General features: G+C 43.9%; 1 protein-coding gene across 1 annotated transcript in view; it reads right to left on the reverse strand.

Moving 5' to 3' along the window:
* grk6 (G protein-coupled receptor kinase 6) overlaps window positions 1-15,711 on the reverse strand; it is a 74,296-nt gene extending 58,585 nt beyond the window's left edge. Inside the window, exons 1-2 of the mRNA XM_063203126.1 lie at window positions 15,270-15,711; window positions 7,815-7,910 (exon numbers count right to left, since the gene is read on the reverse strand). Coding sequence (XP_063059196.1) covers window positions 7,815-7,910; window positions 15,270-15,321 — 148 coding nt within the window. The 5' untranslated portion in view covers window positions 15,322-15,711. The remainder of the gene's footprint in view (window positions 1-7,814; window positions 7,911-15,269) is intronic.

Raw genomic sequence — 15,711 nt, forward strand, 5'->3', positions numbered from 1 at the left:
TTTGAGCCATTGTGAAAGGATCCAAAATCGATGACTTCAGAAGAAGCTAAAAAAAACAGGGAAGGACTACAAAACTATAAGCGAGATACTGAGAATAGCATTATAGCATTATGAGACAACTCAAAACCAAGAAAGAAAGAAGGAAAGAAAGAACAAACGAAAGTGAGAAAGAAAGAAGGAAGGAAAGAATAAAGAAAAAAATAAAGAAAGAGACAGAAAGAGAGGTGGCAAAAACAAGCATAAGAGGAGGGATGGTGTTTGTCTACGTGTGCGTGTGTGGTGTGTGTGAGAGAGAGAGGGGGGGGGGGAGGTAGGGAGAGAGGAAGTGTTGTTGCATCATATTTTGCGACATGTCAGCCGTTTTTTTTGTTCTTCTTCTTCTGCCCCTTCTCTGTTCTCCCCATGGTGGACATCAGCTGGATGAACACATCGCTGCACCACACACACACACACACACACACACACACACACACACACACACGCACGCACGCACGCACGCACGCACGCACGCACGCACGCACGCACGCACGCACGCGCACGCGCACACACACACACACACACACACACACACAGTCTAGATTCCACAAACACACACACAGACTGCCTGCACAAACAGGCACACGCACACACACACGCACACGCAGACCTCAACTTTTATGCTTATTTTTCCTTCACTCCCCCACCTAGCTTTGTCTGTCCACACACACTATATAAACTCACATCCACATTGATGGATACACACGCAACACATTACACCAACATGGTCATGCCCATTACGCAAACACAGACACGTAAACACAGTCTGCAATGTACATACTCATACTCATTATGATGCCTGCACACATGCCCCTCAGCTTTTAAAATCACCAACATGCACCATATCGGCATATTAACTAGTGCATTTGCAAGTATACAGTGCATATACAGTGCAGTAAGTATTACATGCATCAGGCCTATTCTAGCGTTCAGGGCTTCTAAAAATATAGTCTATAGACATGTGGTGTGCTATAATATGGCACACAGAGATACCCATCTCTGCCACACACTCTACAGTGCCCTTTTACAGTTCCCATCACCAGCTTTCCTGGCAGTGGCTGGCAGATGCACTACATATTGGCCTTTCTTGGTCATTCATACTATTGTATTAGTCTTCATTTGTCTGTACTACCTGTCCAATTCAATTAGGCCTCCTTACATGGTGCATTCTCCCTTGTTCTCTTTGCTGTGATGTTGCTGTGCACCATTCAATTTCCCTCTCTCTCTCTCTCTCTCTCTCTCTCTCTCTCTCTCTCTCTCTCTCTCTCTCTCTCTCTCTCTCTCTCTCTCTCTCTCTCTCTCTCTCTCCTGTAATGTTGAACCTAACACTTTGTAACACTTGCGCCTTATCTTGCACCTAGTGGCCTTGACATTCAAAGTTTTTTTGTATAACTGTTCAATAATAAAAGATGTGCTTTCTATCACCTCAGGGCAGCCAACCAATATCTGCCTCTCTGTTAAGGGTGCATTCGTGAACTGCCAGTCTGTGTACTCTGAACACACAACAATCAGAGCTCTGACTTTGAAGCCGTTCATAAATTCCGAGCTCTCATTCGTTTGTCAACAATGGAATGCTCTTTTTGCATTGGAGTGTTTTTTTCCCCTAACCATTATGCAGTATTCTTTTTTCAGACGACCGGGTTGAGTTTCGGAACACACCCCAAGTCTGTCTGTCTGTGCGTCTGTTTGATCCCTTGAGCTGGAGTAACCTTAGTGAGCAACAGTCAGCTAACGGTGCCGCGGCAACAGCAAGTGTTTGCAACTTCCTCTTCTGGGCCCCGGCCACCATTTCCTTTCTGGTGCACTTGTGGCGGTGGTGCACGGCTCACCTCATTTCAGCTCAGCTCAGCACCGATACACTGTAAAACACTGCCTTAAGTTTCTAAGTTAACTCAACTTGAGAAAGCAGCGACTTGAGTTAAGTCTCGAGCTGAGTTAACTTACAAACTTAGGGCAGCAGAGCAACTTACTTTTTTACGTTTAACTGGCTTGCCAGGTTTTACAGTGTAGGCTCATACTGCTGTTGTGCTGAAGTGCTGTGCAAGGTCGCATTATATTATATAACATTACACTTAGCTCAGCTAAGGCCCTTAAAATTTAGGGTGGGCACATCCACAAAAGCAGCAATCCCAGTACCAGGCAACTGCAGTAGGCAGCGTGAGAGAGTGGTTCACACACTGGGCACACACCATCCATAGGTAAACAGATTTTTTTGGAGCTTGAAGCCAGTGTGCCCACTCTCTTACACTTATCTTAACTTAGTCAAATCTACTTATAGTATAGTTACTTAGGCACAGGGTAGTGGTTATAGTCCGTGGAGCAACGGACCACTGGTAGTAGTGTGGGATTCGAACCTGAAACCTTCCGATCACAAGGCCCACTCCCTAACCATGAGGTCACATCTTACCCTGAATCTACCTTTGTCCCTTTGCACTAATTACGTGTGTACGAATACTGTACGAATGAAATTAGTACTAGGAGATGGTAAAACCAGTGGTACATTTCTCAAAAGAGTAGTTGTTAGTCAGTTAGCAACTTGGGTAGTTGCCAATGGGAAACAACAAAGTAGCTAATGTAGTTAGCAACTACGGTTTCGAGAAATGCACCCCAGACTAGCTATGAATGCTCACCCAACAGTGTGCAGGGCCGGATTAACGCACAGGCTTAACCGGATTAACACACCTTCCAGGGGGCCCCCGATTGGCCTCAAAGGGCCGTCTTGAAAAAATAATCGGGTTTAAATGTTGTTTGTACTCCTCTCCACAGTTGGCAGACATATTATTCCTCTTTCCGCGCTCAGAATTATGACGCCATGTAACTTGCATTCCGCAGGGGCCTACAGCACCCTGTAGCCTAGGGGCCCTATGCCCATTTTAATCCGACCCAGATAGTGTGTGTTGCATTGCATTGTGTTGTTTTGCATTGCACTGCATTGAGAGTTAGGCACAGAGGTGGTGGCAGGGGTGGTGGTGTTGGTGCCCTCTTACCGCAGAGATACACCAGCGGCGACGCGACTCAAGCGACAGAGTGTAGCAGCAAGCGATACGAGAGACTGAGGAGACTAGAGTATGTCCGTACAGGCAGAAGGGAAAGCATTCAAGCATTCCCATTGGCTGTGGTCACTGACCTCTATACAGTCATTGGCTGTCGCGGCTTGTCGCCGAACCGCGTCATAGAAAGTTGAAAAGATTTCAACTTCAAATTGTCGCGCTCGTCGCGCAAATCGCTCTAGTCTCCAGAATCGATTTTGTCTCTCGACTCAATACAAAGTCAATTACTTCCGTCGCTCGACTCGCTCAGATCGCCGCTGGTGTATCTCTGCGGTTACACTCCACTCCTTACCTTCGTCAGGCAAGCTAGCTAGCCAGACCGCCAGCTAGCTGTCTGCATCTGGGCCACAAGAAGTGCCTGTGCAGACTCTTCGCCCACTGTCACTGTCACTGGGATGTCACCATTACACAGTGCTGGCGGCCATACTGTGTGTGTGTGTGTGTGTGTGTGTGTGTGTGTGTGTGTGTGTGTGTGTGTGTGTGTGTGTGTGTGTGTGTGTGTGTGTGTGTGTGTGTGTGTGTGTGTGTGTTTGAGTTTGGGTGGGTGAAGCTGTAGTTGAGCAACACACAGCTGCAAAGGCACAGAGTGACTTGACAAACACACAAACACACAAATGCCCACACACGCATGTGTGCACACACGTCAAATGCGCACACGCACACACACACACACACACACACACACACACACACACACACACACACACACACACACACACTAAAGCAACGCCCTATCATACAGCTCACGTACTTCAGTTGATGCAACTTGGCCCTGGCAGCAAGATTTCGTAAATCAGCAGAAAATTGGAAGGGCCCTTTGTAAATGTTTGTGTTAGCGTGTGTGTGTGCGCGTGTGTGTGCATGCGCGTGAGAGACAGAGAGAGAGAGTAAGAGTGAACGAGAGAGAAAGAGAGAGCGAGAGAGAGGGAGAGAGAGAGAGAGAGCGAGCAGGAGTGAGAGTGAGAGTGAGAGTGAAAGAATGCAGAGAAAGAGAAAGAGAAATAAAAGAGAGAATGTATGCGAGTTTGTGTGTTGTCATCTAATAGAAGAGTGTACTAAAAGTTCAAAAGGAAGAAAATGAACTTGTGTTTTCCAAGTGGAGACTGCCCAAAAGTGATAACAGTTCTACAAGAAGTGAGTAGCCAAAAAGATAGATATCTTCTCAACAAAAATCCATGAGCTAAAAATAAATGAAATATTCAATGATCCTACCGAGTGCCGTAACCGGATATAAGTTTGAGATGAAACCAAACTCTCTCTCTCTCTCTTTGTCTGTCTGTCTGTCTGTCTGTGGTGGAGTTCAGTGGTTAAGGGGAGTGGCAGTTCTGTCTGTCCGTTAGTTTCCTGTGTTTTTTCATTTTTCAAACAAAGTGACTTGCTCCAAGTCACAAGTGTGTGGCATTCACATATTGACCCCTGTCATGGAGAGCTTCTGTTATAACCTTACTGTCACCAAAACAGGAAAGACCATAATACCCTCTGTACTGTCATAGCAATATTTTGATGTAGTTAATTTTTTTTTGGATTGGACTGGATTGGTTTGCCAGTGGTCCCATCTAGTACATAAAAGGGCTACAAAACTACGAAACTCCCACGTCAACTCATGAATCAACAGCGCTTGTGAATTTACGTATCTCTGGATGGACGTCATAACAGCGAGAAATGCTTCGCTTTATAACACTTCTCTCTGATTGTCAGCCAAGCAGTTTCACAACTTGAGGTTAAAACAGCCCATGCTGCATAACTTCCGGTGATGTGCGTGAAACCTTTCTCCAGACCAGTTTCTGTGGCGTTTCAGTAGGGCTGCAAGATATATTGAAAATGTAGCGATATCGCGATATCACGGCTTGCGATACATGTGTCACAAAAGTTGTGCACGTATCGCAAACAGTTTTTAATTTTTAATAACAGGAAATTTGGTGAGAAGGTTAAAAAATGCATTAAAAATGTGGACATTTTAAGTTTATGCTGTATATTAGCCATGTTTTTTCCTAATGAAAAATAATGTTGGCAATAAAACATTGTTCTTGTTGTTTATACAAGATAAAGTGTAGAATGGCAAGTAGAGAGGGGAAAATATATGTATATATTATTAAATACCGCAAGTAATATCGATATCGCAGTATGCAGTCATGTTATCGTGTATCGCATATTTCAGCTCCATAATCGCTACAGCCATGTCAGGATGACTGCACACACAAAACGAAACGTCTGATCTTCTTCAATGTTGTTAGTCTAGACCAGTGTTTCCCAACCAGGGGTACGTGTACCACTAGGGGTACGCGAGCATACTGCAGGGGGTACTTGGGAAAATTTAATTTGAACAAATGCATGGAGCAAAGTTACACTGAAATAGAAAAAGCAATGTAAAATATGAGTTAGGGGGTACTCATGGTACAATGAAATGGTTTGGAGGGTACATGAGACACAAAAGGTTGGGAATCACTGGTCTAGACCAGTGGTTCTCAATCTTTTTTTGAACAAACATCCCCTTGACCTCAGCATAAGCAACTGAACACCCCACCTCTCAACTTTATCCAACTCAACACCACCTAGATCTCCCTATCGCCCCATTGAGAAAAACTTGTCTATATATAAGCAAACTTCTGATCCTATCCAAGTGGTATACACACTCAGGGCCGCTGACAGCTTTTGCTGGGCCCAGGGCAAAGTCATCTTAAAGGGGCCCCCTGTACACGGGCCTGTACACACTAATATACAAATACACATTTTTGGCTTCTCTACAGGTAACCTAGGCCACTAAAACAACAATCACATCACACATGTGAAACTTGTGGTACATGCTGTTTCTAGATTTAGATGTTAGAAAAAAAAAATGAATAAAAATTGAACAAAGATATTGAATCAATGCACTCCACACAAATGGTCATGCAAAGTATCTCAGCAAATATTCTCTGTTATATATTAATGAATCTGCCATAGGGACTATCAAAGTGTGGGCTTAGAACAACTTACAACACAAGACATCAACCCATCAGTGATCACTACACTGATGTAACAGCACTTCTTAAGATCTTGAAAGAGGCAGCGTTTTGAATTGATCAAATCAGCTTCCGACAACAGTCTCAGTCTCTCTCTCTCCACTCTGTCAGCTGCATTTGATTACGGTCAGACTAGACATGCAGACTCAGATTTCCCATTACGTGCAAATAGGGGTGTGCAAAAAAACGTCATGAGTCATGACAATGTATCGCAATGCTTATTTTACACGATATACTGCATCGATTCACGACAATGTATCGAAATACTTATTTTCATATTATACTGCATGATTCATGAAACCAAATAGATTATGTATATAGATATAATAAAAAAGTAAAAAGCATTGTGTTTGAAATGTGCCATTGGTTCATTTTGTTCAGTAGAGAGAAGGCAAAATTTCTGTTGTACCAGATACATTGACTTCTGAATGCTGTTGCTTTCTTACACATTCACTGAAGTAGATATCGCAATGTATCGCAATAATGCATGTATTGCAACGCATGCTGCGCATCGAATCGTGAAGCCCTTGCCAATACCCACCTCAAATTGCAAATACAGTGGCGACTAACAAACCATCATGTGTGAAGCTTGTCACAGTCAAACCAACAACCAGGGAATGGGATCAGGGATCCCAGAGATCAATTATAGTTAGCATACCCAGACTACACCCAGCACTAGAGCAGCAACCCATATCAATATTATCATTTTGTCCATAATAGTCCTTCAATCAAACTGAACAATTAAAAAAAATGCTAAGGGGCTCTCCAGGGAAATCAGAGAAAGCAAAGCTTTAATTAAATTAAAACACACTGTGTTGTTTATCATTACACGTTGACTGCACTGCTGTGTGCCCTACTATAGACTACTGTAGGCCTACAATAGATGTCTTATCTTGAGCTCAATCTGTGCCTAACTTGATGGAAACACATGAGCAGGTTCACACAAGAACACATCTCATTATTTGTTAATCCAACCCGGCACATTTGTTATCTCAAATTTGTAAGACATGGCCCGAGCTACAAATGTAGTTTTACCATAATGGCAAGGGACAAATTGTAATGTATAAGTGAAGGCTCTGTGTAGTAGTGTAGTACTACGGTAATAAAGTCTTTCCACTGACTATGAAACCATTCCACCATTATGAGGCTACTCTCTGAATGAGCAAACACCTGTAAACTGTATACAGTATGTGTCCTGAAGGATACCTGTAAGAGTCCTCATCTAATAATAGGTTGACACACATGTACACACCTGTAAACTGGTTGACACATGTACACAGTATGCATACCGGGAATTTGCAGGTTCAGATGGGTAAATACCTATAGTCTGCAAGGGAACCCCCACTGTCTGCATGATGACACAAGTAGGCAGCTACATATGCGTGAGCTGCATGTTGACGCGGATACTTGCGTAACTTTAGTCAGCAGGTTGTCACAGGTACATGAGTGTAGTCTACAGACTCTACAGACACACACACACACACATACACACACAAACACACACACACACACACTTCTACATACATACATTTTGTTGATTCAGAATGTTTGGTGTAAATCACACTCTTTCATGGCCCTTAACGACAATTAATGAATGAATCGATCATTTGCCTCCCTATTCTGCAGGTTCAAACACATGTACCTATAGTTTCCAGGCTGACAAGGGTAGATGTGTAGTATAGCTATAGCTATCTACATCTATGTAGTGTATGTGCTCTGTACATACCTGTAGTCTGGCGTAGCTCTTCACACAGGCTGATGTGGGGGAACTGAAGCATCTGTTTCCACTTCTTGCTCTTGCCCTTTCTGTTCCCGCCACCTCCTGAGAATCAGAGACACATGCACACATGCGTGCACACACACAGACACAGACACAGACAGAGACACACAGGGAATTAGTGAAGGAGCATATACATTATGCACATTATATTCACACTTAATACAATACAAGAATACATACAATAATAATACTTATACAATAATGCTTATAACACTATAATGTCCATTTGATCAGAAAAATGTACACACGCAGACCGACTAATCGATGACTGTCGAACACTCATCCATAAACAGATTTGTTTACACAGCATGTGGAGTGAGCTGCTGAGAAAGATGGCTGATTGATCTCCCGGGGGTGTAAACAAACAAACAAACAAACAAGCAAACAAATTAATCCATAAAAGACTAAAAATGTCTGGAACATCATCCAATGCTACTTAAACCACTCCGAATGTCCCCTGCCTTGGCCACTATTGGTACAAATGACCTCCTGAAATGGCAATTCTAAGGTTCGATGCAACAGATCAACATCAGCACTGCAACAACCTTACTGCAATGATGGAAACATCTAAAAAAAATCGGCCCTGCTGTGGCCCAACGGCAGAGCACTGGCACTGGGTTACTACGCTGACAACCCAGGTTTGATTCTGGCTCGGGTCATTTGCCGATCCTCCCCCCATACCACTCTCCCACTCACTTCCTGTCGCCTCTCATACTGTCCTATCGAAATGAAGGCAAGAATGCCCCTAAAAATATTTACAACACTCATAGAGAAGCTGCATGGATTTCTGCAAGGTCCAGGCCCAGGCTTGGTCCATGAGTGGTCTGTGGCATAGCCACAAGGGTATTTGGGGGAACCAGTACGGTCAATGCTCTCCGGGTGAAGAGAGTTAAAAGTAAGTAACTAAGAGAGAGCCAGTCGGGCCCTCGGCCCAAGCGAGCCCGCTGCCGGGTCTCGGCGAACAAACCAGAGCTTTGTGCGGCGATCCCTTTGGCTCTTGTGGAATTAGCCAAGGCCTCTCTGAGGACACCAAAGAGATGAAGGAAAGCCTCGAAAATGGCCAGCTTCCCCTCTACGAGAACTCTTTCCCAGACCCCCCCCCCCACACACACACACACACACACGATACATACACATACACACACACACCCCTCAATACACTTTCTGCTATTCTACCATAGGCGACACGCCAGCCCCTCATCACTGCTGTGCATCTATGTAACAGCAACATTGGCCCACTCAAATAGGCACAAGCACTAGCCCTCATCTCAGAGCTACGATCAATCTAGCACACACACACATCACAATTCAAAAAACAGGATTACACATGCATACATCAAATGCCACATATTCCCACACAGATCACGCACAAACACATACCTACAGTACAATGTCGTGGCACAGGGCAGTGCACCCTCCTTTGCATCTGCGTATGATCTCCCCTACTAATATCGAACCATACATGTATACAATATGCTTCTCAGTAAAATGTTTAATGCTACACATATTCTCCAGTTAGCCCCAGTGCTCCTTTAGCTTCCTCTGGGCAGGCCACACTCCCTCTTGCTACTCTGGCCGTGTTTACATTCTATAGACGGTTTCATGGAACGTTTACAGTCAAAACAAAAACAAGGCATGAACATTCTATGGCCCTAACTTAATTTCCGGTACACTTCCGCAAACAATACACTGCATCGGATCAAGCTACACAAGCGCGGTATTTCATTTGAGAGTGGCACAGAAAATGAAAAATAAATGTTGTTTTCCATTTTTATGACAGCAATCACCCATAGGGGGGCACTACGCGTCCATTTTTGGGGTAGCCTAGATGTAAAAACTTCACGATCGTATTAATCATATTAATGTAGCCTCACATAGCCTCAATGTAAAGGAAAGCAGTGATGGCACTTTGGCAACATTGGTCGGGTGATGGTGTGCCTAAAAATACGGCAGCATAAAATTATGTAGAATAAGAATTACAGTTTGTGTTTGTTGTAGGAATTAGGGACTTAGTTGGGCTTGGATCTGCCTACACGGTTACAGGTTAATTTAGTAAATGTAGTCGCAACGATTCCTTCAAGTTCTGAACAGTAGCTGTACTACTAAACTTCTTGGGACAAGGACGACGAAATACCCAAACTGTCATCTGCTGAAGAAAAGGATAAACGGACGGATTGTATTTATTTTGGACAATTCAGCAGACGTCCTTGATGTCGAGGTTAATAGCAATGCTAACACAGGATACGACTGACTGATTAGCACTGGCTTGGCTGCTACGTCAAAATGTGGATTATATCGACAAAATTACGAGATGTGCCGGGGTCAAGAAAAGTTTTAAGGTAAGGCAAGTTTAATACAGTAGTCAGGGACGTCTGCATGGTTGAACAGGGTTTTGTTTTTTGTTGTGCTGTGTATGCTTTGAGTCAAGTTGCTGGCTTGAACTCACATGTTGTCATTAGCTGGTTGTGACTCGTCACTCGTGTACAGGGTGTTTTTTAAGCAAATATTGAATGTCCGTGACCACATGGTTACCTGATTTTAGGTAAAATAGCCTACTCTGGTATTTGGTGGAAAAGAGGTTTCGTCTGTCTGTCTGTTTATCTGTCGCTGCCACTGATACACAGGTGGTCCTTTCAGATTGAATGAAAAGGCAGCCTCACACAGGCACGAATGCACGACAGTACCTGTAACATCCTGGTTCGCGCTCGAAAGAGAAAATACTGCAAAGTATGAATGCTATCTTCAAGCGCTTACAAAGTTGGCTATTTTCACGAAAACTTACAAAATGGAAACAGTCTCGTAATGTCGCCACACCCCAAGGTTTCTAGCCTACTGTAGGCTAGGTTTGTTATGTTCTGTCCAGGAAAGTGAAATAACGTCCCCGTTTAAAAAAAAATAGTGCACAAATTCATATTAGCTCATTGCAATAAACACATATCATAAATGGTTCACGCTCGCACGACAATGTGTCCCGTTTTTTTTTTTTTTTTTAAACCACGAAATGTGGCAACCCTAGGTCTGCTTTGGTAAGATATGCAGACTGGGCATCATGTAGGCCTACACATTAATTATCCGCGTCACGTTTGTCAGCGGATTGGTACCAGAAGTGAAGTTGCACCCTACCGCAGAACAAAAAAAAATAAAAAGCATTTGTTTTCACCAATATTAAAACCGTTTGTTATCATATTGGCAGTGTCGACAGATTGCAGCCTACCAAAACATTAGTAGACCGGAAGTTTACTTCGGGCCATATCATGTCACCAAGCAACAAGCAAACGTTCCATGAAACCGTCTATACATTCTTTTGTCTTGTTTACATGAATTCCGGCATATGCATGAGGACTGTGGGGTGGACGACTGTGGATGGAGGACTGGGATGACTGAGGATGGAGGACTGTGGATGGAGGACTGGTGTGGGGGTAAGGAACTGGATATGGAGGACTGTGGATGGAGGACTGGTGTGGGGATGGAAGATTGGGAAAGAAGGACTGGTGAACTGGAGAACTGGGGGATGGAGGACTATGAGGATGAGATGGGCGTGGAGGACTGGTATGGGATGGGGTGGGGTGGGAATGGAGGACTGGTGTGGGATGGGCGTGGAGGACTGGTATGGGATGGGGTGGGGATGGAGGACTGGGGTGGCGTGGAGGACTGGTGATGGTGTATTGGTGTGTTGTGTGCGGTGGGGATGGGATGTGCCACTAGTCTCCAATGGCAACATGGAGGTATAGTATGAGGGAGTCAAAAGTAGTACATGACACATCACACAATTGCAGGAAGTTGATCAGTGTCTGTGTCTCTCTTTAGAATAGACACCTTTGCTTGGTGTAATTACTTTATTTGTTTAACTGTAATAGCATGTTGTAAGAAAAAACGTTGTTTCCAAATGTGAGAAATCCATGACAAATACCACACCGAACAGCAACACCAAATACAAAGGTGTGCTATCCTAGCCACAGATGCAGACTGGCGGCTCATGTGGTGTTACATTGTGGGAGGCCACACTGATTCAAATGCCATGTTTGGGGATGGGGTGGGGGGTCTGAGAAGGGTGAAGCGTTAAAGGCCAACCAAGCTGACAGACACATCGAGGCTACTGTATGTGTGGGCTGCAGTGTTCCCATGTCCAGTGAATGATGAAGTGAGAAAATGCAAGTAAAAACCACAGAATAAACCCCCTCATATGTAGTGAGTTCTAATTAAGAGGGAGGGGGTGTAAAGATATTCCAATAAATAAATCAGAAATGGCTTTTACATTACCACAGGCGTATAAAGCAAAAAACTGTCAGATCATGTACTAGTGTTGCAATTACACCAGATTGAGCACTTCTGGGTGCACTGGGACGTTGTAATAGACACTGAAAAATCTTAACTACCATAGTACTACACCACTATGACAGTGCACAGGGCCTTTAGTAATACATTACGCCTTGGTCATTGCCGTTCTGGTAACAGCCAATGTATAACAGGGGTAGTGTCTTAACAGGTTCTAAAACAATCTTCAGTCCATTACATGACTTTGTACTTACTTAAAGTACCAACCATGTCCTTGAAACAGAACAGACCGACTAGACTTGGTTTTAATCTTGTCTGCATCTGAGCTCAGAGGACTAACTTAAGTAATCAACTCTCTTTAGTTCACCAAGAATTGCAGTGTAGGTGGAAGTGGAAGCAAACAAATGACAAGAATCTGTGTCACTCAATTCAACAACTTAAATGTAAGGTTCCATCTGAACCATAGTAAGTTGCTAGTGCACAGTGTGCAGGACGTTTCTTCCATCTGAATGACCTCAGCGGGGTAATATCCAATGTGATCAGTCCCAACTAAAAAGGTGTACAAAAGCTCACTCCAACTCACTTCAACATGTCAAAAGTGCTTTGTACACACGCCAAGAGTCTTGACAGAGAAGTCCGAGCTTACTGTCAAATTTATGCTGATCGACGCAACCAATTCTTAAGGCAGTTTTTTGTTTTGTTATTACCACGCAAAAGCATAGTTATGCTATATTAAATAGAGATGGGGACGGCTTTGCATATTTGCACCCCATCCTGGCACCAATTAACTCCTTAGCGCAGAGTCTTTGTTACAACCTTACTGTGACTAAAATTGTAATGGCTATGTCTCAATCTGTTACTTAAGGCTCTTGGTAATGTCATAGCAATGTTGTTATGATGTAGTATAGTATTTTCAGCTAATAGTGAATAGATCCGCCGGCGACCCCATCTGCAGTAAGAGGCTACATCAACGTTTTAGAGCATTTCATCCATGATTCACATACTCACATTGGAACTGACACTGGGTACATTGCATTACACTTACTGTTACTACAGGGTATTGGTAACTGTCCCTGGAGCAAAGTGGAGTTACAGTAGTTGCCTTGCTCGAAGGCACTTCGGCCATGGATGGAGGTATAATAACACAGTGAGGCCACAGACAAATTTCATGGTTGCATGGCAATAAAGTCTATTTTTATTATATTCTATTATATTCCACACATCCTTCCTACTGGTAAAAATGGGATTCAAACTTGTGATATTCTGATCCAGAGACCAGCTCCCTCAACCATTAGGCTGGTTACAGTATGCTGAGGGTGGCTGTGTCTTCTGGTAGGAGACCTTGTGTTTGTAGTAATGGGCAAACATAACATGGGCAATCAAACAGGAAACGGAACAGAATGGAGAAGGCTCACAGTCATATGGCAAATACCGCATTGGGGACCGTGTACGACAACACAAAACCAAACAGCACAGCATGGGTGTTAAGAGAAGCACATATGGACCGCACAAGGCAGGCCGGGAGGCATGCCAGATTGTCCAAATCCATCCAAGCGTTGTGCAAATAGCCAGCCTACTACACTAGAGGGAGAAATTTAAACTTTTAAATAAATAAACCACTGTTGGCGAGTTTGCTGAGAAAACAGTCTCTTGTCTATCCAGTGTCTGCTCAGAAAGAGAGAAAAATTAGCATAAAACAAATATGGGACTGGGAGAGATTGGGAAGCATCATATATTCCCACCGCCTAACAAGAGAGAGCATTCTCATAAGCCATGGGTAGTTGACTAAATTAGAAAAGAAATAACCCTCAACTCATGACCAAAGGACAACACAGTAGCTTACAGCAGCGTGAAGAGGAGTAGGCTACAACATCCATCACTGCCATGCATAGTGCAGACATCAGGCCATACGTATCTCTGCTGTCCGTCTCAACTGTCTGTACACTCTCATTAAGGCAAGACTATCTGACGAGACACATGCACGGCACGGGAAAACCTCAACAATCACGCGCACTGCACGTTTCCTGTCATTGGGCCCACGGACCGCAAAACCTTACTTTCAGCATGGTGTCGGTTGTTTAACTGTCCGGAAGAGCTTTGAATTGTCCTCAAATATCATTTTGTCTTAATCACAGCAACACATTACATCTCTATTTATGTTAAAGAAACGTGTATTTTGGTGTTCTGAAAAGTTACACGACACAAGCAGTAACCTGGCCCAATAAACGTCAGGTTTCACTTCTGTTATCAGCGAGACAAGTGGGTGTTATGCACACACCCTGTGTGGACTACACAAGACTTTCGAAACACCAGGAAACAGTCAGACAATATTAACAATAAAAGAAAGGTAATGACAATGTAACAATGTAACCTCACTCACAGCCTGCTGTAGCCTACAGTAGGACAAGCGTATGGTTACAATGTTGCTGCTAATCCACTCTGTTACATTTAACAAGCTAACGAACATTTCCTCTGTGCTGTGGACGTACCTATGTGCTGAATTGAAACGCAGTTACATTTTTGCACCACAATAATGCATTTTATATTCTAATGGAGAATTGCAAAGTAACCTATTGCGCACGCAGTAGTCCCGAGACCGTTACACCTGCTGCAAGCTCGAGGGGGAAAAACATGGTTTACATGATCACCATGATGAAACTACAGTCAGAGCCTTGACGCTTCAATCATAATTCAGATGTACCATTTTCCACTAACATAATCGGTAGCCCCTTTCATCAACGGTTTTCATGAGTAGTGAACAGGCAAATAAATATCTCTGTCAGACAAGTGATTCAATCACAGCTGTATTCTCTCACTGGCCACCTTTCTCAGCCGTATTGACAGGATGCTATCGAAAGCGAAGCGGAATCTTCGCTGCAGTAGCATACACTTGACTGATATGAATGACAGTTCCATCTCTCATCCGTTTGAGTGGTTATGGTGCTCTTTGCAAAACGCATTCATAACACGTCGATAGCGGGTCAAATCGCTGTAATTTGCAACAGCTAGAATATAATTTCTGCAACTGTCATATCTGGTCAAGACTTCCTCTGGGAATCCCCACGTATTGCAGCTGGACAACGGTATTAAAACGTGTTGGTGTCAGCCGAATCTGTCGACTCTTACCTTCCCTTGCCTTCAGGAGGACAGTGTTGGCTACGATATTCTCGAGTTCCATGGTTTCCTGGGGGTCGCAAGCACCACAGGCCCAACCTCGTCGCCGGGCTGGCAGTGAGCGTGTCCTGCCCCTCTCCCCCCCACGACGGAATATAGGCTAGAGCTAACCCTTGAATGACACTCTCCGTGGTTGTTAGCCGAGTTCCCTGTTTTCTCTCCGCCCCCAAATCTTGAGGTTTAAAACGTCGCTGCACTTTAAAATGCTCCACCCTTTAACGCTCCACATTAGCCAATCCTAGCTGACCGAGCAACCCACCTTAAAAAGTAAACTCTCTGGCAAGCGGCAAGTAAACCTTCCCGGCGCGCCTGTCAATCTAGTTCGTGTTCGCCAAACCAGATGAAGCTGTGAAATTGATAGATTTGACGGGGAACGGTCGGGTGCCATGTCAAC

Source organism: Engraulis encrasicolus, chromosome 7 (genome assembly GCF_034702125.1).
Source record: "Engraulis encrasicolus isolate BLACKSEA-1 chromosome 7, IST_EnEncr_1.0, whole genome shotgun sequence".
NCBI lineage: Eukaryota > Metazoa > Chordata > Actinopteri > Clupeiformes > Engraulidae > Engraulis > Engraulis encrasicolus.